Genomic DNA, 26284 nt, shown 5'->3' on the forward strand with positions numbered 1-26284 from the left:
AAAACGCTATTAAACTGTGAGATGGACAGCATCTTGATTATCTCTCAGCTTAAAACACCAATTGGGTACATAAACTTTGCAATTCAAGACTTGTCTATTTCATTAAACAGATCATATTTTAGCATACAGGGCAGGAAAATAAAGCCATTTTAGTCACAAATGTGAAACAAAGGTGATATGTAGAGATGGATCAGTTTGATGGATGAAATACATCATTATAATATGAATCTTGTAAGTTTTTAGAATTATTCAAAGGAAAAAAATTATATTGATGGAATTATATGACCATTAAATTGATCAGTGATAACAGATGCTACATTAGAAAAGTTACTCCCAAGTAAGTGAAAATTGATTTTCCAGACCTTTATATTTTGGAGGCTATAGAAATAGAACAGAAAACTACTTATTCATTTGTGATGCAGAATCACATTATTTTTTAATATACAGTCTTTCATGCCACTGGCCAGCTTACAACTAAAGCTGGTGTAATGTGATTTGAGCTCCATGTTGTGGTCGGAGTGTCAAAACAGAATAAGGGGCATGAGTGTAGGAAGGAGAGAGGTCGAATGAGAAATTTTGGAGAATCATTGCCAAAGCAATCTTAGCTTCTATCATGGCAAAATTTTGGCCAATACAGGTCCTTGGTCCCCACCCAAAAGGAAAGAATGCTAACTGATCCTTTGAAGCCTTTGAAACTCCTTCAGAGAATCTCTCTGGTTTGAATTCTTCTGCATCATCACCCCAAAGTTCATGATCATGATGGATGAGCAGTGTAGGTAGTACAAGATCGACACCAGCTGGAAGGGAGATATCTCCTATCTTGGTTTCCTTGTGAGTATGCTGATATTGAGCAATCACTGGTGGGTATAACCTCAGGACTTCATAAAGTATCATGGTGACCTGCAGGAGAACTTAAAGTAGTCAATGAATGAAATACATATTTGTGGCCTACTTGGTGACAACATTTAGCCAGTAGCAATGGAACTAACTACTGATTGCATGGGGTTTTTTTCATGTCTTCCAATTAAGGTTTCATTTAACAAGCATTTAGATAGTACTTTTCATGTCTCTTAAAGCATAGATTGTGCTGATCTTGTCTCTTCAAAGCAAGAAAATAATTACAAACATTCCAACCAAACAATTACTCAGAGTAATTATAGAGTTTAATCCTTATCAAAGTTTTATGTGATTGTTTGTAAGACCTTTATGAACTTGGACTGAAGGATGCAGAAAGTGGTCAAATTGAGAAGACTACTCACAATCTTGAGGTGCCCTACAGCTTCAAAATTGGGTTCCTTCTTTGCACAGATTAGTAAGACTTCTTCCCTTGCCTTTTCTTGCCAGTCTGGGTGCATAGCTAAGACTATCATAGTCCATACCAACCAGCTTGAAGTTGTCTCTTGGCCAGCAAGGTAGAACTGTTTGCATTCCTCTATGATCTCTTCAATTGACAAGCCATTATCTTCTGTGCCACTTGCATTTCCTGGTGCACTGCTTTGATTATTATATTGCAAGAGCAGGCCTAGTAAGTCATCAACCCTGGATTCTCCAATTCTCATGGAATTCACTTTCCTTTGAATCAAGTTCCTCAGCATTGATTTGATCTCTTTGTCTAGTGCCCTTCTCCTAAGGTTCTTCTTAGTTGGCATAAATCTGTGAAAAAATGTTAGAAGGATAAGTATTTAAATTTCCCTTCTTATCTTTTCAAATACAAGGAAGCATGCCTGTGTAATTTATATCTCATCTTCTTTGTAGTAAACACAAATCAGAGTAAGAAATGTTGTAGTGATACCAATAATACCTAAACCCAGGAATATATGTGGTCTGCATGGATTCAAGGACTAGTGTGATCAGCTCTTTTTGAAGCTCAAACATATGCTTCCCTTCTTCATAATTGCTTCCAAATGCTGCTCGAGAAATAACATCTGCAGTAAGTTTTTGAAGTTCAGGCCAAATATCAACTTCGCAAGGTCCTTGAGGATTAGCCATCTTCTGCCATCGTTCAACCATCTTGCTACAGCTAGTTGTGAATGCTGGTATCATCCCCTTCAGGAGGGAATCAGTAACAAAGCAAAAGGTAAAAACAGATTAATTGGGAGACTTTCCATGATTTTGTTTAAAAACACGCGTTTAATTGCAAAATCACGGAGCCAAACACAAAGAGATGTTAAAATGGAACCTTCAATTTCTCCAGGTTGAAAGCGGGGTTGATTATCCTTCTGCGTTTGTCCCATTGTTCACCCTCTAAAGTTGCCGTTCCCTTTGTCAAAATAAGAATAAGAGGGTTTAATGGTGGCTTTTGGAAGTGACCTAGCTTGTTTGACAAGATTTCTTTCATCGTCTTTGGATCCTTGATAACCAGCTTTGGTGTTGTCCCAATCCAAAACATTGATATATTCCCTGTAATTAAATCAAAGTTGAATAAGCAAAGTTTTCTTTCAAATTGGATTGAAAGAATTTTTTCTAACCCATACTTAAAATGCATGTGAGAATTGGAAATGCTCGTCAAAATTACATGCATTTCAAATACATGCCAAGTTAATAGACTGGATTGGAGAAAATTTATCAAATTGAATTTTGTGACAAAGTAACAAACTTGAAATTGCTACCACCTACATGAGAATATTTTGTTGTGTATACTAATGAGATTGAATTTAACTTTTTCTTTCTTCCTTTCTAATTATGTAGAAACAAGATAGAGATCCATTCTAAGCAAGTTTGCTATTCAAATTTGCTAGCAATCTATACAACAAAATATAAGAAAGCTAATAGGAGGGCTACTTGCCCAATCAAGTTTTAGATTGTTTGCATATTTATTTGGGCAAGTAAACCCCATAAAAAACTCTTTCATATTTACTGCCTAAATTAATAATAATTCAAACAACTGAAAATTCGGATAAGTAGAAACATACCATATTTCTGCACAATTTTTGTGGTGAATGGGTTCACTCGTGGAACGATCTGGTGAGTTAAGCTAGTGGGTTTGGACCATGCTTCTTGTATCGCCCTCACAAACTCTTTCGCGTCCCCAATCAGCAGCTTGTAAGGAGTGCCTCTTATTCCTTGGCTTTTTATGCGTCTCTCTTGCAGTTTGGGCTTCCACCAAATTGTGTAGGAAACTCTCACAACACCATAGAGGAGTAGAAAAGATGAAGAGAAAGCTAGAAAGTATAACATGTTTATGTTCTCTGTATGCAAATCTGAGATGTTATGGGATAACTCACAGCTCAAAACTCAAACTTATGCACTATCGATATAACTCCATTTCAAGTTTTCAGTCAAATTCTTATCCTGTAGAGCACTTCAAAATGCTTGTCAAAGAATTTGTTTTATATTAATAATTTAATTATAAAACTTTTGACTTTCTTTGTCTTGGAGAAGAAGGTACATGGTAGTATGATAAAAAAATGGAATTATTTATAAAGTTTGTTTTATACTAATGATTTACATATGGATGGGTTGTATGGTTGGTTGACCTATATATGTGGCTTGAGTGAGGATCAAGATTTAGCGCAGATATAAGAAACAAACATGGAATATCCAAATAGTGAGGTTAGCTGTATACCTAATTTACCATGTCTCTTGAGGACGGAATGAAAGCACGAACTAATTAAAATATTAATTAAATGATTAAATTTATTATTTTTTTAAATTCTTAAGGTGAGTAGTGAGGTAACTCTAACTCCAAGTATAATTCACTTTCAATTTCAGTTAAATATTTCATATGTTAGCCATTATTTATTAAGAAAGAATATAAGCCTACACTTGGGGAATTTCATATGTTTGCTGGTAATGAATTATCATACTAAGGAGAAGATGGGAAAGATAAATGTTATTTAGTATTCTATCTCTTTTTTTTTTTTTTTTTTTTGATATTAACTATGAAATTTGTAGGACTCACATAATCACTTATATAGATCCTACAAATCTAATAGTTAATTTTTTTATAATTATAAAAAAAATGATAAAAAAAAAAATTAAATAGCATTTTTTGATGGGAAAGGAGATCGGGGATGGAAAGAAGTATTACTCTTTTAAAACTAAATGATTTTAAAGGCTAAATAACAATTTTACTAAATATTTAATTATATTTTTAAGAATCATATTTTTTTATTAATTTCATTTTAAAATCACTATTTTTTAAAACCACAACCCTAGAGACTTTTAAACTAAACAAACACTAAATACCAGGGTGACAGGAAATTCAGTCCAAACAATATTAGTACCAAAATTTCATAAGTGTGCACAGATTGGGCCTTCAATTTGTGGGTATTGGAAACACCAAGATTATGGGCCTTTGCCCGCGACAAGTTAAAGTGAGTTGGGCAACATGTGAAAATTGCAAAACCCATTGGACAGCCCATACACCAATGACTCTGGAAAATGTGACATTGTGAGAAATATGACTATTTTTCAGTCTGCCTCCAGAATTATCATATTGGGGGGTCTAGGGTAGAGTTAGGAATCATAGTAGTAGTGCTCTTTGTGCACTAAGCTTAAGTGTGGTGGTTCAATGGCTAAAGGAAATTTTCAAGTGGTCACGATATGTATTAAGGCGTGTGTTCGAATTTTTGCAATGGAGAATTTCACATATGCCACGTTCAAGCGCTTGCAGTTTTTATGTTCTAAGCATTTTTCATGCGACTCTCAGCAGGTATATGCTACAATGGTCACGTTTAAATAGGATAATCGCAATTGGTCTTAAAATAAAAAATAAAAAAAAGGGAGGCTGGTTCTTTAGGACACTCTAATTACTACTTATTATACAACACTGTAACCCCAGATGTCGACTCCATTTTGAATAGTTTGTCTGATTTATGATAATTCTTGCTCATTGGCAAACATGTATTTGGTTCTTATGAACGACAATAAATTTTTGTTTTCCATAAAATTTTACAAGGGTTTAAGTTCACATTTATCCAACTTTTTCCATTTGAAAAAAGTAGGAGAATAAGATAGCAAGTTGCAAGGAGAGCTATAGATTACTCCTAGGAAGAAAATATAGGTTGTGTTTCTAAGCATGATTGCAGATAATAGTAGAAAGTTTTCAAATACAGCTGGCATTACGATATGTAAATCATAATAGTTCCATTCTACTACCTTATGTTTTGGTTCCTCATCTTTGGAACCCATGTTTTATGTGTGATATTGGATATATTAGATTTCGTTTATGATCTTGACTCAATGGCGGATCCAGCTATTTAACATTGGGGGTGCCGCTAAAATTTTTTTGACGTCCTAAATTTTTTTTTCACCCTAAAAATTTGGTAATTCACACAATATTTGCATCACAAAAAATATCTATAAAAGTTTATAAATATGTGCTGAAATTGATATATTATAAATGTAACATGTCGACACTACATCAAAAAGATAGAAATACAAAAAAGTGTCTAGAACTGCACTTTACGGTCTTTTAGAAGTACAAAATCATCAAGTATCGAATCTAAATCGAAACTCTCAGCAATTTCCCTTTCAATATAGAGAACTAAACTATTTGCAAGAAAATCATCCTCCATTTTGTTACGAAGTCGTGTTTTAACAATTTTCATTGCTGAAAATGCTCGTTCGGTAGTTGCTGTAGACACTGGAAGAGTCAAAACAAGACGAATCAATCTATCAATAAGATCATATGTCTTTGATTTTTTCGCCTTTGCCAATCCTTGGCAATGACTGGGTCTTGCGGAGTTGCGGGAGAACTGGAGAACAGCCGAACTGGAGAAGGAATGGGGCCTGGGGTGTTGGGCAGTGGGCAACTGGGGCGCGGGAGATGCCAAAGTAAAATTGTAAAAAAAAATTTTTTGTTTTTTTTTAAGGGTGCCGTGGCCCGTGGGTTAAAAAAACAGAAAAAATTTTACAAATCCTTGGTGTGTCATGCGCGTGCGGGCGACTTCTGAAGCCTGAAGGGTTGGTAATTTTTTTTTTTTTTTTAAGGGTGCCGTGTGTAAAAAAAAAAAAAAAAAAAATTAGAAATCCGGTGCGGCCTGCGGGAGAGTGGAGATTGCTGAGTGCGCTGAAGGGGTTGATAACTTGATAATTTTTTTTTTTTTTTTTGAGGGTGCCGTGGGTTATAAAAAAAAAAAAAAAAAAAAAATTTTTTTTTTTAAATCCTTGGGGGTGCCGTGGCACCCCCAAGGAACCCAGTGGATCCGCCACTGGATCTTGTGGCTAATTATGCGATGACGTTGTTGATGTTCAAAGACCTGGCTGTATGTTCATTTTATGGGAAGCTCTTCAGAATTCTCTTTGATCCCTTTGGGTGGCCTGTCATGCTTTTATTGACATAGTTCATGGCGCTTGCTTTCTCATTCGTTTTCAGTTCCTAATATTGGTATCAACCCGAAACGCTATTAAACTGTGAGATGGACAGCATCTTGATTATCTCTCAGCTTAAAACACCAATTGGGTACATAAGCTTTGCAATTCAAGACTTGTCTATTTCATTAAACAGGTCATAATGTAGCATACAGGGCAGGAAAATAAAGCCATTTTAGTCACAAATGTGAAACAAAGGTGATATGTAGAGATGGATCAGTTTGATGGATGGAATACATCATTATAATATGAATCTTTTAAGTTTTTAGAATTATTCAAAGAAAAAAAAAATTATATTGATGGAATTATATGACCATTAAATTGATCACTGGTAACAGATGCTACATAAGAAAAGTTACTCCCAAGTAAGTGAAAATTGATTTTCCAGACCTTTATATTTTGGAGGCTATAGAAATAGAACAGAAAACTACTTATTCATTTGTGATGCAGAATCACATTATTTTTTAATATGCAGTCTTTCATGCCACTGACCAGCTTACAACTAAAGCTGGTGTAATGTGATTTGAGCTCCATGTTGTGGTTGGAGTGTCATAACAGTGTAAGGGGCATGAGTGTAGGAAGGAGAGAGGTCGAATGAGAAATTTTGGAGAATCATTGCCAAAGCAATCTTAGCTTCTATCATGGCAAAATTTTGGCCAATACAGGTCCTTGGTCCCCACCCAAAAGGAAAGAATGCTAACTGATCCTTTGAAGCCTTTGAAACTCCTTCAGAGAATCTCTCTGGTTTGAATTCTTCTGCTTCATCACCCCAAAGTTCATAATCATGATGGATGAGCAGTGTAGGTAGTACAAGATCGACACCAGCTGGAAGGGAGATATCTCCTATCTTGGTTTCCTTGTGAGTATGCTGATATTGAGCGATCACTGGTGGGTATAACCTCAGGACTTCATAAAGTATCATGGTGACCTGCAGGAGAACTTAAAGTAGTCAATGAATGAAATACATATTTGTGGCCTAATAGGTGACAACATTTAGCCAGTAGCAATGGAACTAACTACTGATTGCATGGGGTATTTTTGGTGTCTTCCAATTAAGGTATCAATTAACAAGCATTTAGATAGTACTTAATTTTCATGTCTCCTAAAGCATAAATTGTGCTGATCTTGTCTCTTCAAAGCAAGAAAATAATTTCAAACATTCCAACCAAACAATTACTCAGAGTAATTATAGAGTTTAATCCTTATCAAAGTTTTATGTGATTGTTTGTAAGACCTTTATGAACTTGGACTGAAGGATGCAGAAAGTGGTCAAATTGAGAAGACTACTCACAATCTTGAGGTGCCCTACAGCTTCAAAATTGGGTTCCTTCTTTGCACAGATTAGTAAGACTTCTTCCCTTGCCTTTTCTTGCCAGTCTGGGTGCATAGCTAAGACTATCATGGTCCATGCCAACCAGCTTGAAGTTGTCTCTTGGCCAGCAAGGTAGAACTGTTTGCATTCCTCTATGATCTCTTCAATTGACAAGCCATTATCTTCTGTGCCACTTGCATTTCCTGGTGCACTGCTTTGATTATTATATTGCAAGAGCAGGCCTAGTAAGTCATCAACCCTGGATTCTCCAATTCTCATGGAATTAACTTTCCTTTGAATCAAGTTCCTCAGCATTGATTTGATCTCTTTGTCTAGTGCCCTTCTCCTAAGGTTCTTCTTAGTTGGCACAAATCTGTGAAAAAATGATAGAAGGATAAGTATTTAAATTTCCCTTCTTATCTTTTCAAATACAAGGAAGCATGCCTGTGTAATTTATATCTCATCTTCTTTTGTAGTAAACACAAATCAGAGTTAGAAATGTTGTAGTGATACCAATAATACCTAAACCCAGGAATATATATTGTCTGCATGGATTCAAGAACTAGTGTGATCAGCTCTTTTTGTAGCTCAAACATAAGTTTCCCTTCTTCATAGTTGCTTCCAAATGCTGCTCTAGATATAACATCTGCAGTAAATTTTTGAAGTTCAGGCCAAATATCAACTTCGCAAGGTCCTTGAGGATTAGCCATCTTCTGCCATCGTTCAACCATCTTTCTACAGCTAGTTGTGAATGCTGGTATCATCCCCTTCAGGAGGGAATCGGTAACAAAGCAAAAGGTAAAAACAGATTAATTGGGAGACTTTCCATGATTTTGTTTAAAAACACGCGTTTAATTGCAAACTCACAAAGCCAAACAGAAAGAGATGTTAAAATGGAACCTTCAATTTCTCCAAGTTGAAAGCCGGGTTGATTATCCTTCTGCGTTTGCCCCATTGTTCACCCTCTAAAGTTGTCAGTCCCTTTGTCAGAATAAGAATAAGAGGGTTTAATGGTGGCTTTTGGAAGTGACCTAGCTTGTTTAACAAGATTTCTTTCATCGTCTCTGGATCCTTGATAACCAGCCTTGGTGTTGTCCCAGCCCAAAACATTGATATATTCCCTGTAATTAAATCAAAGTTGAAGTAAAGTTTTCTTTCAAATTGGATTGAAAGAATTTTTTCTAACCCATACTTAAATGCATGTGAGAATTGAAAATGCACGTCAAAATTACATGCATTTCAAATACATGCCAAGTTAATAAACTGGAATGGAGAAAATTTATCAAATTTAAATTTTGTGACAAAGTAACAAACTTGAAATTGCTACCGCCTACATGAGAATATTTTGTTGTGTATACCAATGAGATTGAAATTAACTTTTTCTTTCTTTCTTTCTAATTATGTAGAAACATGATAGAGATCCGTTCTAAGCAAGTTTGCTATTCAAATTTGCTAGCAATCTATACAACAAAATATAAGAAAGCTAATAGGAGGGCTAGCTACTTGTCCAATCAAGTTTTAGATTGTCTACACATTTATTTGGGCAAGTAAACCCCATAAAAAACTCTTTCATATTTACTGTCTAAATTAATAACAATTCAAACAATTGAAAATTCGGACACGTAGAAACATACCATATTTTTGCACAATATTTATGGTGAATGGGTCCACTCGTGGAACGATCTGGTGGGTTAAGCTAATGGGTTTGGACCATGCTTCTTGTATAGCCCTCACAAACTCTTTCATGTCCCCAATCAGCAGCCTGTAAGGAGTGCCTCTTATTCCTTGGCTTTTTATGCGTCTCTCTTGCAGTTTGGGCTTCCACCAAATTGTGTAGGAAACTCTCACAACACCATAGAGGAGTAGAAAAGATGAAGAGAAAGCTAGAAAGTATAACATATTTATGTTCTCTGTATGCAAATCTGAGATGTTATGGGATAACTCACAGCTCTAAACTCAAACTTATGCACTATAGATATAACTCCATTTCAAGTTTTCAGTCAAATTCTTATCCTGTAGAGCACTTCAAAATGCTTGTCAAAGAATTTGTTTTATATTAATAATTTAATTATAAAACTTTCGACTTTCTTTGTCTTGGAGAAGAAGGTACATGGTAGTATGATAAAAAAATGGAATTATTTATAAAGTTTGTTTTATACTAATGATTTATATATGGATGGGTTGTATGGTTGGTTGACCTATATATGTGGCTTGAGTGAGGATCAAGGTTTAGCGCAGATATAAGAAACAAACATGGAATATCCAAATAGTGAGGTTAGCTGTATACCTAATTTATCATGTCTCTTGAGGACGGAATGAAAGCACGAACTAATTAAAATATTAATTAAATGATTAAATTTATTATTTTTTTAAATTCTTAAGGTGAGTAGTGAGGTAACTCTAACTCCAAGTATAATTCACTTTCAATTTCAGTTAAATATTTCATATGTTAGCCATTATTTATTAAGAAAGAATATAAGCCTACACTTGTGGAATTTCATATGTTTGCTGGTAATGAATTATCATACTAAGGAGAAGATGGGAAAGATAAATGTTATTTAGTATTCTCCCTTTTTTTTTTCTTTTTTTTTTTTTTGATATTAACTATTAAATTTGTAGGACTCACATAATCACTTATGTAGATCCTACAAATCTAATAGTTAATTTTTTTAAAATTATAAAAAAAAATGATAAAAAAAATTAAATAGCATTTTTTGATGGGAAAGGAGATCGGGGATGGAAAGAAGTATTACTCTTTTAAAACTAAATGATTTTAAAGGCTAAATAACAATTTTACTAAATATTTAATTATATTTTTAAGAATCATATTTTTTATTAATTTCATTTTAAAATCACTATTTTTTAAAACCACAACTCTAGAGACTTTTAAACTAAACAAACACTAAATACTAAATACTAAATACCAGGGTGACAGGAAATTCAGTCCAAACAAAATTTCATAGATGTGCACAGATTGGGCCTTCAATTTGTGGGCATTGGAAACGCCAAGATTATGGGCCTTTGCCCGCGACAAGTTAAAGTGAGTTGGGCAACATATGAAAATTGCAAAACCCATTGGACAGCCCATACACCAATGACTCTGGAAAATGTCACATTGTGAGAAATATGACTATTTTTCAGCCTGCCTCCAGAATTATCATATTGGGGGGTCTAGGGTAGAGTTAGGAATCATAGTAGTAGTGCTCTTTGTGCACTAAGCTTTAAGTGTGGGGTTCAATGGCTAAAGGAAATTTTTAAGTGGTCACGACATGTATTAAGGCGTGTGTTCGAATCTCCACAATGGAGAATTTCACATATGCCAAGTTCGAGCGCCTGCGGCTCTCCCGTTCTAAGCCTTTCCTATGCGACTCTCAGCAGGTATATGCTATAATGGTCACGTTTAAGTAGGATAACCACAATTAGTCTTAAAATAAAATTAAAAATTAAAAATTAAAAAAGGGAGGCTGGTTCTTTAGGACACTCTAATTACTACTTATTATACAACACTCTACCTATTTTAGATTTGAGGATACTAACAAAAGATATTGTTACTTTTTGTAGAGGAAACCCGGCAACAAGAGTGAATCTTTACTTTTTGTTAAAAAAACTACCTTATTTTACTTTTGAAATTTACTAATGTTCTTTCACCATCCTCAAAACTCCCACACACTAAAAGGCAGTAAAAAGGCCTTGATTAATCCAGCTGCATTACTTACTATTCATTGAAGAAGAGTCAGAAGACATAAAATCTCAACTGCCAATGCAGCAATAAATATTGGGACCCAAAAATAACTAGATGTCAGAAGTATTTATGAAATGAGTGTTGTTTTTGGAGTAATACTATGAATCATTTTTTTATTCTCTTAAAGTTGAAATAGGATTCTCTTCCATTTATTTTGAACAAAAGAATATTCAGTTAATGATTAAGATCTCTCTTAAGGGCTATAAATGAGACATTTGTCCCATTAATATAAATAATAATAAAATATTATTTATATTTTAAAAATAATTAAAAATTAAAAATAATTAAAAAAAAAAAGCAAGGCAATTGAGCCTCGGGATGGCTTTGGCCACTGAATCCACCACCCTAGTGACTGAAGTCACCCCATGGCCCTTGGAGTTTTATTTTTTTTATTTGGCCCTTGGGGGCCATGGGGGTGGCTTCGGTGGTGGCCGAAGCCACCCCAAGGCCCAACTGCCTTGCTTTTTTTTTAAAACAAAAATTAATTAATTAATTAATTTTTAATTTTTAATTAATTTTAAAATATAAATAATATTTTATTATTATTTATATTAATGGGATCTCTCTAGAAAGATCTTGACCATTAATTGGATATTCTCTAGAGGATCATATTCCCTTAAAGTTGATGTAGCATTTAAAATCAGTGAATCATCATTAGATTTTAAATGAATCATACTTAAATTTTGATCTAATAATAATTTTAAATGTCACATCAACTTTAGTATGATAAAAATATGGTTCCTACCATTACTCATTCTTTTAAAAGCATTAAGTCTAAAAGTAATTAATGTTTTGTTTTGCTAAACTCAGATTAGATAGTTGTAATGTAAGCAAAAAATTAAATTGACCCAATTTTTTATAATTTATTTCACTTGAGATGGAGCGGAACCGGGATCCTTTTAGTGCTTGAATAATTGCTCGATTACAAGAGAGAGAATGTAAGGTTTATCTGCTCGAGCAAATAGGTCTCACATCCAAATTGTTTGAGATAGACGTTATTAAAATTTTATATTCCTCAGTATTAAATAAACATAAAAATTTATTTGAAAATTCGCATGCAATTTAATTATTTATCTTCAAAATGGGATACTAAATACAAACTATAAATATCCAACTACATCTGAAAATTACTGAAAAGATTGCACTCATAATGATAACCTTCATGAAAAATAGATTAATTCTGTCTTTATCATCAACGGTTGACAATTAACTCTGCCTACTCCGCCAACCCATTAATTGATTCGATCAACGCCACAGTTTTGGCATACAATATATCTCTTTGATATTGTTCCCCCCATGTACTTTCTTTATATAGACATTTGATCAATCTCTTTTTGTTTTATACTGTTTTTAAGAGTAATGATATAAGGAGGGCTTTAGTCTTTAGAGTACGTTTGAGATTGCGTTTAAAAAAATAAAATTTTTAAGTAAAAAAGAATTTTTGGGCAAAAGTTTCATTTTTAAGCTTTTGTCAAAAGTGTTTTTTTTGTTATTTTTAGGTTTTTTTTACCCTTAAAAATGCTTTTAATTTTTTTACCAAACGAGTATTTTTTTTTTCAAACAAGTTTTTTGAGTCTTAAAAGCACTTTTAAACTTCTCAAACAAATCTCAAACAGACCCTTAGAGTCATCCCAAACAGACCCTTGAGTGTTTATTTGGAATCTCAAATAGACTCTTAGAGTAAGCCCCTCAAACACAATTTCAAACAAATTCTTAGAGTCTTTTAAGGCGTCAAATTATGGAGAAAAAAATTATAAAGTGTGCATCAAGATGTGACTAGAATTTGGTGGGCAATAATAAGAGTTAACAGAGAGAGGTGTCGTCAGCTAGCATAGGACCAAATCTTAGACTTTATTAGGTTATAAGCAGAAAGATTACGACAATTAAGATATTATTATTATTTAAAAAGGACCAATTAAGATATTATATTAGTTTTGGCATACATCTCTTTGATATTGTTCCCCCATGTACTTTTCTTTATATAGAGATCTGATCAATCTCTTTTGTTTTATATCATTTTTTATGAGTAATGATATAAGGAGGACTCTAATCCTCTTAGAATCATTTTAAACGTGATGTGATATTTAAAATTATTATTAAATTTAAGATGACCACTATTGAATTAAATTCAATGTTAATTTTAAATACCACATCACATTTGAAATGACTCTAATCCTCCTTATATCATTACTCATTTTTAATTAGTAATTAAAGATCTTATCCTTTCATTTTTGTTAATTAAATGTGAAGTAATTCCATATAAACACTCAAGAGTGGTCTTCTTTTGAGTCTTTGAAGGCGTCAAATTATGGAGAAAATAATTAATTATAAAGGGTGCATCAAGATGTGAATAGAATTTGGTGGGCAATAATAAGAGTTAACAGAGAGAGGCGTCGTCAGCTAGCATGGACCAAATCTTAGGCTTTATTAGGTTAAGCACAAAGATTACGACAATTAAGATATTATTATTATTAATCAAACGTAACCCCTAATAATCTTATCTTTTGCGTACAGCCCACTTACAACCACGAGGCTGATGTATATAGTTGGGCTAAATAATTCATACTTCATATATGATAATAAATTATAATGATCGGATCCCTACAGTAGTCTTCTGTCCCACTCACGTTAACTAATAATATTTTACACACATTATGTCTACTCTGACTATTTTTCAGTATGCCATAAGCTCGTCTGCAGCTCGTTTGGAGCAAAGAAAAAAACTAATGTAAGTTTTTTAGGACGATATTAACTACTTATAATATCACCCGTTAATTATTTTAGATTCGATGATCGAGCGGAGGATAAACCGACAAAATAACTTACCAATTATAATGGTTCAAAGTGATTAGTAACAATAGAACTTGTAAATAAAAATTTGATTGATTTTGACATACCACCTGCCCAGACACAAGAGTCTTCTGGCAGAAAGCTATACGTATGTGGGGTTCCATTAATTTTGACTAATTAATGTTTAGAAGTGATTAGTGTTTTGTTTTGCTTAACTCAGCCGACAGCATGCTGTTGGAGTTACAGGGAAAATAGTGGGAAATGGGCTTTGTTGTGTGAGAGATTCTCAACCGCCGTGAGTGGTAGTAGTTGAAAAGTTTCGGCGGATACTAATTAATTAACAACAATTGTCGTTTATAGTGCCACTACAAAAAAATCATTTTTTAATGACAGGAGTTTTCTGACGTGTTATAGTGTCCGACACGTCAGAAAATTTTTCTGACGGGTCGTTTCTGACGCGTGTCGAGTGTCAGAAACGTAGGTGTCAGGAAAAAAAATTTCCTGACGTGTGAGTAGGCAACACGTCAGAAAATTCTGACGTGTGTTTTCATTGATATTATTAGTTTGTAAACAAATTATTAATCTTAAATGCCTTGTGACATAATGTCTTAAAGCTTGGAGGTTAACAATTTAGAGATACTACCTACTCCACTAAGCCGTTTAATTAATTTGAGTGCCACAATTTATAGCTGTTTGATATTGTCCCCCTCTGCTTTTCTTTATATTAATATTTAATCAGTCTCTTTGTTTTTTTTTTTTACTGTATGGCCCTTTCATTTCATTAAATAATTTGCATTTATAACCTTTCCCAACTTTTTTAATTATGTGGAAGGAGCCTTTGCCGACAAGATCTAATGTAAAGTAATCCCAAATAATTAAACATTGTCATCCAATGTACAGCTCCGATTGTTAATGCATTTTAATGATATTTTTTGCTTTTTTTGTTTTGTTTTTTTTAATGTTTTGATCGATGTGATATAAAAATGAAAATAGTTTTCGGTGTTTTATATTTTGAGTTGTTTGAAAATAAAACACGAAAGGAAGAAAGAAAAAAGTGTTATCAAACAAGTTTTTCTCTAAATTGAGTTAAAAAAAAAAAAAAAACTTTTAATTTTGTCTATTAAATTACATATGTTTTTATGTAATTTTTTTCATGCATTCTTTCTTAATAGAACACATAATTATTACATATATTTTTAAAAATACATTTAAAAATTACGTGTTTTAAGAATAGATGTTAATTTAATATACTAAATTAAACAAATAAAATTTCTCTTATTTTGAATTACCAACCTTTTCAAGTGAAAATTAGCAACATATATAATGGAGTAGTAGCCTTGAAGGCCTCAAATTATGGAGAAAATAATTATAAAGGGTACATCAAGATCTGGCTGGAATTTTGTGGGCAATAATTAAGAGTTAACAAAGGTCTCGTCAGTAAGTAGAGGGGTATTTTTGTCTTTTCACTTTTTGATGGGACAAAAATACTCCTCCACTATAATTAACTGGATATTATCCGGTTCAAATGAAATGAAGAGGATCTAATTAACGTCAGCATGGACCAAATCTTAGACTTTATTTATTTATTTTTTTGACCAAAATCTTAGACTTTATTAGGTTAAGCAAAAAGATCACGATAATTAATATATAATTATTATTCTCTTCTCATGCCCGTCTTAAATCTTAATTAATAATCAAACATAACTCCTAATAATCTTTTGCGTACAGCCCATTTTATAACTACGAGAATGACATAGTTGGGTTAAATAATTCATATTTTAAATTAATATAAAAAAATAGGACTACGAATGAGTTAATTAATAATATTTTGGATACATTTTTCTCCTTCACTATTTTATATTTATAATCATTTCTTGAACGTAATGGAGATGTGTAAAGGTTTTTTTTGGGGCCAAAACAACGATTGACTTGACAAAATTAAATAATATTTATAATGTGAGACAAAGACCAACATTGAGAAGGTTTTAAATATCTATAATGTGAAACAAAGACCAACAGTGAGAAGGTTAATATGGCACTAAGAGGGTGCCTCGGGTTAATATGGAGTGCTAATAAATTATTGGATCAACTTTTATTAAAAAGTCTTATAAATTCAATGATTTATGGGACACTTTACATCAATCCAGTTGTATAAGAGTTAAGTTTTTAGATTTACTCTTTTTTTATTTGACTAACTTCTTCGGACAGATGAATTTCTTATTCGGGCGAGAAATGTTATTCTTTATACTTGTTTATCAAGCAAACTTCAGATGGGTTGATGTACATGTGTCTTATGTGCATTTTCATGTCATTTACTTAAAAAAAAAAAACACACAATAACCTAGTTTCATTTAGTAAGTAAGTAATACGGGATATAGCACTGATGAGTAAAGTACTAGCCACATATGTATTATTATCTTAAAATGGACAGAAACTTCTTTCTAACCAGTTTAAACTAACGAGTAAGCAATGTGAGACGTTGCAGTTAGCACCCATGAGCCATCCACTTTCTCTATATGGATTACTCATTTTTTGAACTCTATTAAGACAAAATGATTAATATCTCTTACAGTTTTTTTGCCTAAATTGTTAATATATTGTGAAAGAAACTTATTTATCCAAATAAATTTTAAATAACTTGAATAAATCCACAAATATGTAAGTTTTAAATCGGCTCTCTCAAATATAATAATACTCAAATTGCTAATAATTAAAAAAAGAAAGTTGCTGAAAATCCTTGTATAGAACAAAGAGCCTTGTTATTCACGTAATTCGTGGGATCGGAGTTAGGCTTGCTGTTGCTCGAGCCAATCACGAAAATTGAGGTGGCACGGCCGCACGGGTCCCACTGGCAGTATATTCCATAAATAAAAGAGTGGGCTCTCGGAGATGAGTATTTAAATAGCTTGACCCAGGAGTATTGACTTTGTGGGTTAAATGACGAATAACGCGGGCATGAGTAGGTCCATCCAGTGGAGAGAGGGACACCTGATTTTTATGACCAAGAACGGGCCCGTTGAACGGAGCACCGTGAATTTTGGATTTGGGACCCGAGTTGTGCAAATAAATAATAGCAAGAAATGTTGACATCGACCATGCGATGCCCACATGGCATTGCACCTCTGACTAAATGCATGGAGAGAAACAGACAAATCATGTAGATTCAATGATATCATCCAAAAGGGTATAACCAATTATGAGTTTTTTTTTTTTTGAGAATAAGCAATTATGAGTTAAAAAATAAATAAAAGTAATAATTGTGGGATAAAATAACACCAATTTTGCTCCCAAATTGATGGACAATAAATAGCTTTTATGAAAATTACCTATTCGAGAGCGTGCCCCTTTGTTTGGATAAGTAAACTTAAAAGGGTTAAATATATTTTTGCTTTACGAGGTTTAGTAATTTTTTTTTATTTTTTTTTTATTTTTTTACGGTTTAGCTTTTCTTATAAGAGGTACTTCGGGTTTACATAAAAACGAAAATATTTCTGTCTAAATTTTGTTCAAAATTTGACGAAAAGTCACGATAATATCATTAAGAAATTAACACGTGTTCATATACCTAATTAAAAATAAAGATTTTTTTTTTCTTAAAAAAAAAATTTAAAACATTAAAGAAATCCCAAATTATATTTAAGGGTAAAGTCCTCTTAACCCTCTCAAACTATCACCCCAATGACAATCTCCCCCTAAAACTATCAATTGCGACAATTTACACTACAAACTACCAAAACAGTGACAATATACCTCTCAATGCTAGTAAAATGACACAATTACCCCTATAAAATTTTCAATAAGACAAACATATCCCTTAAAATTTGAAAAAAATATTAAAATATTAAAAAAGTTTGGGAGTGACCATTTGGCCAACGGCCGGAATGGGGGTGGCCGGCCTCCCCCCTTGCCCCAAATGGGGGTGGTCGAAATCATCCTCAAAGGGTTTGGGGGTGGTATTTGGGCTAAGGGGGTGGTTGAGTATGGTTGAAAATGGGGGTGGCTCGGGCCAAATGGAGGTGGCCAGCCACCCCCTTGACCCCCCAAAAACCACCCCCATTTGGGTTTGGGGGTGGCCGACCAAATGGCCAAAATGGCGATGGCATATGGGCCAAGGGGGTGGTCGGACCATCCTCAGTTACCTAGGGGTGGTCCGGCACTCCTGGTTTAGTTTTATTTTTTATAAGTTTTAGTATTTTGTTTTTATTTTAGTAAGGGTAATTGTGTCATTTTATTAGCATTAGGAGTACATTGTTTTGGTGGTTTGGAGGTTACATTGTCACAATTGATAATTTTTTTGGAGGGAAGATTGTTATTAGGATAATAGTTTGAAAAAGGACTTTACCATATATTTAATAATACATTTGATGGTCGTATCATTAATAAATTTTGTTTATTCTATTTCTTTGAATTTTTTTTTTATATTTAAACACAATTTAAATAATTCGATACAAGCTGAGCTCAAGCTCGAGTACGGCACAAATATTTGAGCTTGAGCTCAAATAAGATATACACCCTGGCAAGCGAAGCTTGAGCAAGCATACCTACTCAACTTCTACTTGTTTATACGGTTATACCCCTACCTGCGTGGAGCCCTGGAAGCTTATTTTAGCAAATCATTATTTTCTCTCATAATTATGTTATAATATTTTTGGTCCCAACAAATGAAAGATCTGGAAGTACTACCGAAAAGTGACATGGACAGTGATATATCCCTTTCGCTATTCCACTTTTGGATTGAAATGACACCATTCATCTAATTGGGTGTGGTTGGCAAAATTTTTTTTTATCTTTTATTGTGGTTGACATGGATGATGTAGTATGTAGTTTTGAATTTTTTTTTTTTCTTAGGGAAAAGTAAAAATTTTGTTTCATAGTAATTTTTTTTTTATTTGAATAATGTGATATAACAAGTAAGAAAAGAATGAAAATATTTTAATTTAATTTTTTTTGAGAAAATAAAGCGTGAATAGTGCCGAGGGAAGGGGAACGAGTTGCGCCAAACAATGCCTTTTGGTTTGGGCTCGAGAACTTTGAATGAGAAGCTTACTCGTGAAGCCTTCGATCTGTTTCCTATATATGGGAATTTTTTTTTTTTTTTAAAAAAAAAAATCACAAAAACTCATTTACACCAACTTTTTTATATCTTTCTTATACATTAACCCGTAGAAACATGCAATTTATAGTACTGTAGGCCATAGGGCTTTTATTGGATTCATAAATTGTCATCCTACACTTATTCAACTATTTATTGTGAAGGATTAATTTTTGTCATTAATTGATTAAAGTAAATTATATATGCATTAGGATTGTTTTCATTTCAAGCAAAAGTCCAGAGAAATCATGATCATGTTATAACTCAGGTTAGATTTAATAGTGTAGATATTATTTCATTGTGAATATATATATAAATATAATATAGTCTATAAATTAAGGACCTGATTCTGATGCACAGTATGCGCGTACGTAGCTGCAGGTTTATAAAGTCCAATGGGGAAGGTTCTGATGAGTACAATGCGGAGATGAAACGTAAGCTTTTCTTTAAAGGGAAAGTAAAATTAAGTTGAGTGCGGGGACAAAATGGGGTCAGATAGAGTTATTTGTGGACAAGGATCTCTCATGATCATTTGTTTATGTGTAGAAAATCTGTCATTTTTTTTTAGAACTTGGAAAAAAATAAGAATAACGCAAAACAAATAATCACAACAAGACAAAAATTTAGGTAAAAAAAACTGTAGGAATTCTAATCCACTGTTTGTTTAATAATTAGCGCTGTATATATATATATATATATATATATATATATATATATATATAGAACATCAGCAGATGAGAATTAGAATACAGTAGTAATTATTGGTACACTCACTTACAGAGTCACTGAAAAATGGAAGCCATAAAATGTTACAGTGTAATGAGGTGATCAAAATTAAGCTAGAACTAATTAAACTGCTACTATTTTTATTGATATGAACAGATATTTGACTCAATCGATCATTCTCCCAGCCATTGCTCTCCAGAATCAAGAAGTGAAGGGAAAGACTGGAAATTGGTTTGAACGCCATTGCTGACACTACTCCAATCTTGCAGCATTTTCTCATTACTAATATGATCGTCCCCGTAATTGAAGTCACACATATCTGAAAAGTCTGAGTTGAGAAGATCCGACAAGCAGATGTCTCCCACGTTGAAATTCATCATGAAATCCGACGAGGGAATATTATTGTCTTCTCCACAAGGAAGCGACAAAAGCTCATCGCCTGTAGAGGGCTTATAATTTGTGGGATAATTATGAACGTCCATTAATGGGTGCCCTGCTGGCCCTACTTTGGCTTCAGAATACTCGCAGGTGTTTGGCTGTGAGTGTGGGGTGATAAGCACCTTGGAGCACCTGAATGCCTTGGTCCGGATCGCATACGGCGCCATGTTTGCCGGCGACGATGACACTCTGGTGGCCTGTGCACGTGGCTTCGAGTTCTTTTCATTGGAGTGGCTTGAATGCTTAGAAGAAGTTTGAGCTGTAGTGCTTCGTCGCTCTTCAACTCTTCTTCCTAGATTTGTATTCCAATAGTTCTTTATTTCATTGTCTGTTCGCCCTGGAAGCCTCCCGGCTATTAGAGACCATCTAAAAAAAGACCAAAAAAGATAAAACATTATTAAATAATCTCAAACGCGCAACATAATTTGATTACGTGACGGTAAAAATCAGTTATTAAACCTGTTCCCCAAGAGCTTGTGAAGCCTAATGATGAGTTCTTCCTCGTCGGGTGAGATGTTACCTCTCTTAATGTCTGGTCTCAGATAATTGAGCCAGCGAAGCCTGCAGCTCTTACCACATCTTTTCAGACCTGCTCTTTTGGGTAAATTTCTCCATTTTCCTTCCCCATGGACTGTAATGTATTCTGAGAGAATCTTGTCTTCTTGAGCAGTCCATGCTCCTCTGTTCAAGCCCTCCTTAGAACAACAAGGGCTTCTTCCCATTTGTCTGTCTTTCTCTCGACCCTGTCTCCTCTCTGTCTCTCAGTCTTGATAGGATTGTGTTTCTTTGATTCAATATTTTCTCCTCTGGTCTAGGAGATCCCGATTCTTATAGCTTCTTAATTATATATTCATAAATCTTAAATTACAAGTCTGCGCATGGGGTGGGGCTCTCTCTTTTGAATCAACGTGTGTAATATTTCCATCTGTCTCGTGCCGTGTGGTCCTATCCCATTTAAGCAACCTAATTTTTTTTGTTGAATAATTAATTGCTAGATTAATTCCTTAAAAATGTTAGGAAAAAAAAAAAAAATTTACATGCAGGAGGGCTAGTTTTACTTGATCATCTGGCCGGGTTCATTTGTTCATGCAAAACAGTAATAGATTGGAGTCTGGAGATGTAATTTTCTTCCATTTGTTGTGATAATTCCCTATTTATGGTCCTGACCAATTAATATATATATACACACAAGAGAAAAACTACTTGCTTCTAGAAAATCATGCAAGAAATTACCCGAGGTGGGGGAAAATATACTTCCATACTCACTACTCAATAATCAGTAGCAGAAACAAACACAGAAATGAAAAAAAAAAAAAAAAAAGACCAATAACATGTTTTTTCACTTCTTGTGATAAGTATATATTATCTACTTGTATATATATATATATATAGAGGTGTAGAATTATATAGATCACAGGTATTGAGGGAGAAGTAGTGGACGGTGTGTTTTAGCAGAGAAGTGTAGAAATTAAATCTCCATACCCATCAGCACTATAGTAGCTAGGCGGCCATCAATTATTGCATCTTATCTCGAACTAACTTTCTCCCACGACCTTTGAAAGTTGGTTGTAGCAGGCCAGCAACTTTTATATGCTTCTCTCTCTCTCTCTCTATCTGTGTCTGAAAACAACGACAATTATGCTTCGGCCAAGACCGTGTGTGTGTGTGTGAATGAGAGGTACCCAGCAGCAACATCTTAATTTGAGACAAAGTACGTAGTGTTGCTGACGAATTTTAATTTTTCATCGCATCTCTCTCTACGTGTATGGCCCATATATCTGTTTTGCAGTCAAGGACGTAATTTGCCTTTGTTGCCCCTAAATGGCATGTTCTTTTTTTTTTTTTTTAATTTCTTTCTATGGAGTTTGGACATCAAGAAAAACAAAAAGCTCACAACTTGCACGGCTACGTGAAAGGGGACGGGGGAGCGGGGGACCTTGGTCCCTTAAACGTGAGAAATTAACTCTTGACAGATAGTGTCAAATATTTTAAAATATTCCTTATTTCTTTTCTTAAAAGTTAAAAACTCTTCACAAATATCTCAAAAAGATCTCCTTCATATATATACTCTATCTCTAACCTCACAAAAATTAAGATAAAAGAGAAAAAACCCATACCACCTCTTTTACTAATGCCGGGATATCAATCGATTGGAAATACCTGTAAAATAGGGGAGCTTGCCGTAGGCCGACAAACTCTTATTCTTAAGCCAATAAAGTGTTTAGAGAATATTTCATAATAAAGCATGACAAAGTTTTGAAATAAAGACCAACAAAAGTCTCATTTAATTAATTACCTGATTGTACATGTAGGTTATGATGATCGATCAACTTTGGTTATGTGTGCTTGCTAGCCCACAATCCCACAACCTTAAAAAAAATAATATATATATATAAAACATGTGACATGTTTTGTTGGAGCTAATAATGATTTCAAAAGATTAAGTAACATTTTGGGCCCGCGCACATGATGTGTGGAGGCCAGGCCACAGCGCCCGGCTCCAAATTAAGAAGACACCGCACTTGCAGACAGATCGAGAATTATAATTTCATGTACGAAGGAGGAAGAAGTCATGATGACTGATGATGATGATGAGATGCCTCCATGCATGTCATCACTCACGTACACCGGGCTTTTCCTTTTGGTTCATTATAATTCATTAGACGACGCCGGTTTACATCTTTCTTTGAGGATGAGGTGATAAAACTAAATTGTCCATCCCCACCAAACGTATATGTATGCAAAGGAAAAAGTAAAAGAGAAAAAAAAAAGAAAAAGAAAAAAAAAACGAAATTCTAATTGTATAAATTAATTAAGTACAAACCCGATTACGTACGTACATACATACGTAGCCGTGACTAAAATGGCAAAGTGGGCCTATTAATGCAGGTCGATGCATCAGAGAACATGCCCAAATATTGGGCTTGTGGTATTTTTGTTTATACTATATGGTTGATATTTTTGTTTGAATCATGGCATATGGTGATAGTACTGATGTATAGGGTCAACACCTAAAGTGGATCCTCTCTTTTCGTCAAATCCGTATACTGTGATTATTATAAACAAAAGAAGCCAAAACTCTTAAAGGAATCGTGTCATATGAGGACCATATAAAACCCCCAGTTACATCCCTTGTAAGTAAGCTTGATTTTCCACCAGCCTACTTGTCGTTTGGACTTATTACAGAGATTCTATTATATAGTCGCTTTACCACTTCACGTGTTTTACCTAACTGTTAGCTACCTATCTCCTTAATTTCCCACTATGTCACAATCTGAGCAAAAATAATTTTGAGAAGGAATTTGTATATTGATAAAAAAAAAAAAAAAAAACCTGCAAAATTATATTATGGCCCGTGGTGATAGTTGTTCCAATTTTCAAAATATATGGTAACCGACAATGCCTAATTACTGTTGCCTTAATTTGAACACGCACATGTTCTATTGCAAGTGTATATATATATATATATGTCGCTTATTCAATATTTGTTAAGAAAATAAATAAATTCGTGACCATACGTTTCTATTACGGAAATGCTAGGTGTTTTTTTAGTATTTTCTTAGTGTCCTCCCAACTGTGATGTGGCTTTTAAAATCACCAATAGATTAAAAGTCAATAATAATAATCTCAAATTCAATGATAATTTTAAAAGCCACATCACAGTTGGGAGGATACCAAGAGAATACTAGAAGAACACCTAACATATCCCTTTCTATTATATATAGAGAAAGAGATATGCTAGAATATAATAAAAACTTCATATTTTACCCATAAAAGTCCATGTGGCAAGATGCCACACCATCTTCTTTTTGTTGTCTTTTTTCCCTCCATAAAAAGATGATGTGGCATCTTGTCACATGGATTTTTCTGGACAAAATATAGAGTTTTAATTAGATTTTAGTATTTCTCATAGAGAAATGAAATGATAGGGGTCAACAAGTTTCCTATATTTGACTCATATTCTCTTATCATCAACCATTAGATTTATGGGGTCCACATTGACTTATGTATTTTTATCTCTGCTGATAGTTTCTTTCACATTTATCCCACTTTTGCCACCCCCCAAAAAAATTATAACTTGTGAGTTTTGGTCCAACAATATTTATTAATCACTCATATAGTAAAAGGCGAATTGGCCGGTATTTGGTGTACGTAGCAACAAAATAGTAATTAAATAAGGTGTTAAGCTAGCTCTATCCCAATTGAGGCGAGCACATGAAAAATATCATTTTCATTTCATTTGAAATAGAGAGTTTTTGATTAGTGTATTTTAGAGGAGTAAAATTGTTCAAAAAATTAAAATGATAACTTTACCCCTTTAAAAAACACTAACAAAATAACAAATGTGCATAAATATAGATCAACCCCATGAAAGGTGGGCAAGGGATGCAGCTAGCTAGTAGCCACCCTACTACGCGGCACGGCCTTTTGCAAGCATGGAGGATTATAGTGGAGGGTAAATAAAATAAGTAGTGTTATTTGCAGAGTAATTCTAGGTAATCTACTTGTGTCTTACTAAGACTGATGTGGCTATTAAAATCACCATTAAGCTTGTCATTGATCATTCTTTGAAGAAAAAAAAAATTTTAAGACTAAACTACAATTTTAAAGGTTAAAACATGATTTTTTTTTTTCTTTTACCAAATACTTAATTGCATTGTTGAAAATCACGTTTTCAAATTTTATATTTTTAAATTATACTTTTTAAAATCGCAAATCTAAACAACGAGAGAGAGCGAGAGCGAGAGAGAGAGAGAGAGAGAGAGAGAGAGAGTATAATCTCTCCCACCTTCCCTTCTTTTGCTGTTGAAAGTTGGGTGGTATGCTTTTTGCTTCAAAAAGGAGCAACAGTGGAAAATGGTTTGCTAGGGAAAATAAATGGCCTTTAATTTACGAAATGGTCCACTAGCTAGGCTCGTGCAATTAAATTCTCCCTAGGGTTGACATATTGACAAAATGCCCCCCTTCAAGGAATCAAGGTACTCTCCATTTTAAATGACTATGGTATAATTTAAAATTTATTGGTTTCATATATATATATATATATATATATATATGAAATCAATAAATATGTTACTATATTATTTAAAGAAAAATGTTAAATAATATATTCCATCTCACTTCTATTTTATTGGGCCATTAGCATTTTTTTTTTCAAAAAAAAAATCCTACATACCACATAGTAAAATAGTTGTATAGTGTATAACATTATTATTTTTTGTTTTATTTATTTTTAGACAAAAGTTAATCAAAAAGCTGAGGAACACGGTTACACTAACCCAATAAAATAAATGTGAGATGAGAATATATATATATATATATATATATATATATATATATATATAATTCTTCAATATATATGCACAATTTACGGGTGATATATGAATTATTGAAATTTAGCAGCAAGTTTTTCAAAGGATGATTAATTTGCATTTCAATCCATTAGCGGTTTTGTCATCCAATGTCAAATAAGTATAATTATTGGTTTGAAAAGTCTAAACTCACTTTTCTTAACCGTGGAAACTCACTTCCAATCCCAAAGTAACAAATTTTAGAGCCAGGAATTGAAGCTAAAATATCATCATCATCATCATCATCTTTCATGACCACAAGACAAAACTTGAATGATGTCGATGAGATCTGCCTGCTCATTAACAAAAATCACTCACAATCGACAAAGAGAGTAAAAGTCCACCAATTAATGCTTTCGTTTAAAACCTAATACCAATTTGATAGGTAGAGTTTCAATTAGAATTAGATTAGTTGAATATATATATATATATATATATATATATAAAAGAGATACGTGTCCCAACTGGATCCAAGCCATATCTAAAATGAAGGTTGAAAAATATTTTTTCCGATCTCA

The 26284-nt window shown here is 33.5% G+C and overlaps 3 protein-coding genes across 4 annotated transcripts; all 3 read right to left on the reverse strand.

Moving 5' to 3' along the window:
• Positions 1–383: 383 nt before the first annotated feature.
• On the reverse strand, positions 384–3254 carry LOC132166249 (cytochrome P450 CYP72A616). The gene is made up of 5 exons (XM_059577031.2): positions 2913–3254; positions 2180–2400; positions 1802–2046; positions 1260–1653; positions 384–900 (listed from the first exon to the last, which is right to left on the reverse strand). Exons 1-5 carry the CDS (start codon positions 3175–3177, stop codon positions 475–477), a joined length of 1551 nt encoding a protein of 516 aa, XP_059433014.2. The 5' UTR covers positions 3178–3254; the 3' UTR covers positions 384–474.
• A 3563-nt stretch (positions 3255–6817) lies between these two features.
• On the reverse strand, positions 6818–9597 carry LOC132166600 (cytochrome P450 CYP72A616-like). 2 transcript variants are annotated; one of them, XM_088511901.1, is made up of 6 exons: positions 9262–9597; positions 8528–8748; positions 8150–8394; positions 7840–8000; positions 7607–7809; positions 6818–7243 (listed from the first exon to the last, which is right to left on the reverse strand). In XM_088511901.1, exons 1-6 carry the CDS (start codon positions 9524–9526, stop codon positions 6818–6820), a joined length of 1521 nt encoding a protein of 506 aa, XP_088368027.1. In that variant the 5' UTR covers positions 9527–9597. The 2 variants fall into 2 exon arrangements, with proteins under 2 accessions (XP_088368027.1, XP_059433432.1); XM_059577449.2 differs by having other exon boundaries at positions 7607–8000.
• Positions 9598–19947: 10350 nt separating this feature from the next.
• On the reverse strand, positions 19948–21654 carry LOC132166606 (transcription factor MYB1). The gene is made up of 2 exons (XM_059577453.2): positions 20875–21654; positions 19948–20781 (listed from the first exon to the last, which is right to left on the reverse strand). Exons 1-2 carry the CDS (start codon positions 21135–21137, stop codon positions 20151–20153), a joined length of 894 nt encoding a protein of 297 aa, XP_059433436.1. The 5' UTR covers positions 21138–21654; the 3' UTR covers positions 19948–20150.
• Positions 21655–26284: the final 4630 nt, after the last annotated feature.

This window comes from Corylus avellana, chromosome 11 (assembly GCF_965113065.1).
Source record: "Corylus avellana chromosome 11, dhCorAvel1.hap1.2, whole genome shotgun sequence".
Taxonomy (NCBI): Eukaryota; Viridiplantae; Streptophyta; class Magnoliopsida; order Fagales; family Betulaceae; genus Corylus; species Corylus avellana.

What these genes read in the sequence shown, in the direction of transcription:
- LOC132166249 (XM_059577031.2), bottom strand. Translation starts at nt 3,177, where the DNA reads ATGTTATACTTTCTAGCTTTCTCTTCATCTTTTCTACTCCTCTATGGT. An exon ending in AAAAATTGTGCAGAAATATG is followed by an intron (nt 2,401 to 2,912) that starts GTATGTTTCTAC and finishes ATTTAATTACAG; the next exon opens with GGAATATATCAATGTTTTGG. An exon ending in CTGTAGGGCACCTCAAGATT is followed by an intron (nt 901 to 1,259) that starts GTGAGTAGTCTT and finishes GTTCTCCTGCAG; the next exon opens with GTCACCATGATACTTTATGA.
- LOC132166600 (XM_059577449.2), bottom strand. Translation starts at nt 9,526, where the DNA reads ATGTTATACTTTCTAGCTTTCTCTTCATCTTTTCTACTCCTCTATGGT. An exon ending in AAATATTGTGCAAAAATATG is followed by an intron (nt 8,749 to 9,261) that starts GTATGTTTCTAC and finishes ATTTAATTACAG; the next exon opens with GGAATATATCAATGTTTTGG. An exon ending in CTGTAGGGCACCTCAAGATT is followed by an intron (nt 7,244 to 7,606) that starts GTGAGTAGTCTT and finishes GTTCTCCTGCAG; the next exon opens with GTCACCATGATACTTTATGA.
- LOC132166606 (XM_059577453.2), bottom strand. Translation starts at nt 21,137, where the DNA reads ATGGGAAGAAGCCCTTGTTGTTCTAAGGAGGGCTTGAACAGAGGAGCA. An exon ending in CACAAGCTCTTGGGGAACAG is followed by an intron (nt 20,782 to 20,874) that starts GTTTAATAACTG and finishes GTCTTTTTTTAG; the next exon opens with ATGGTCTCTAATAGCCGGGA.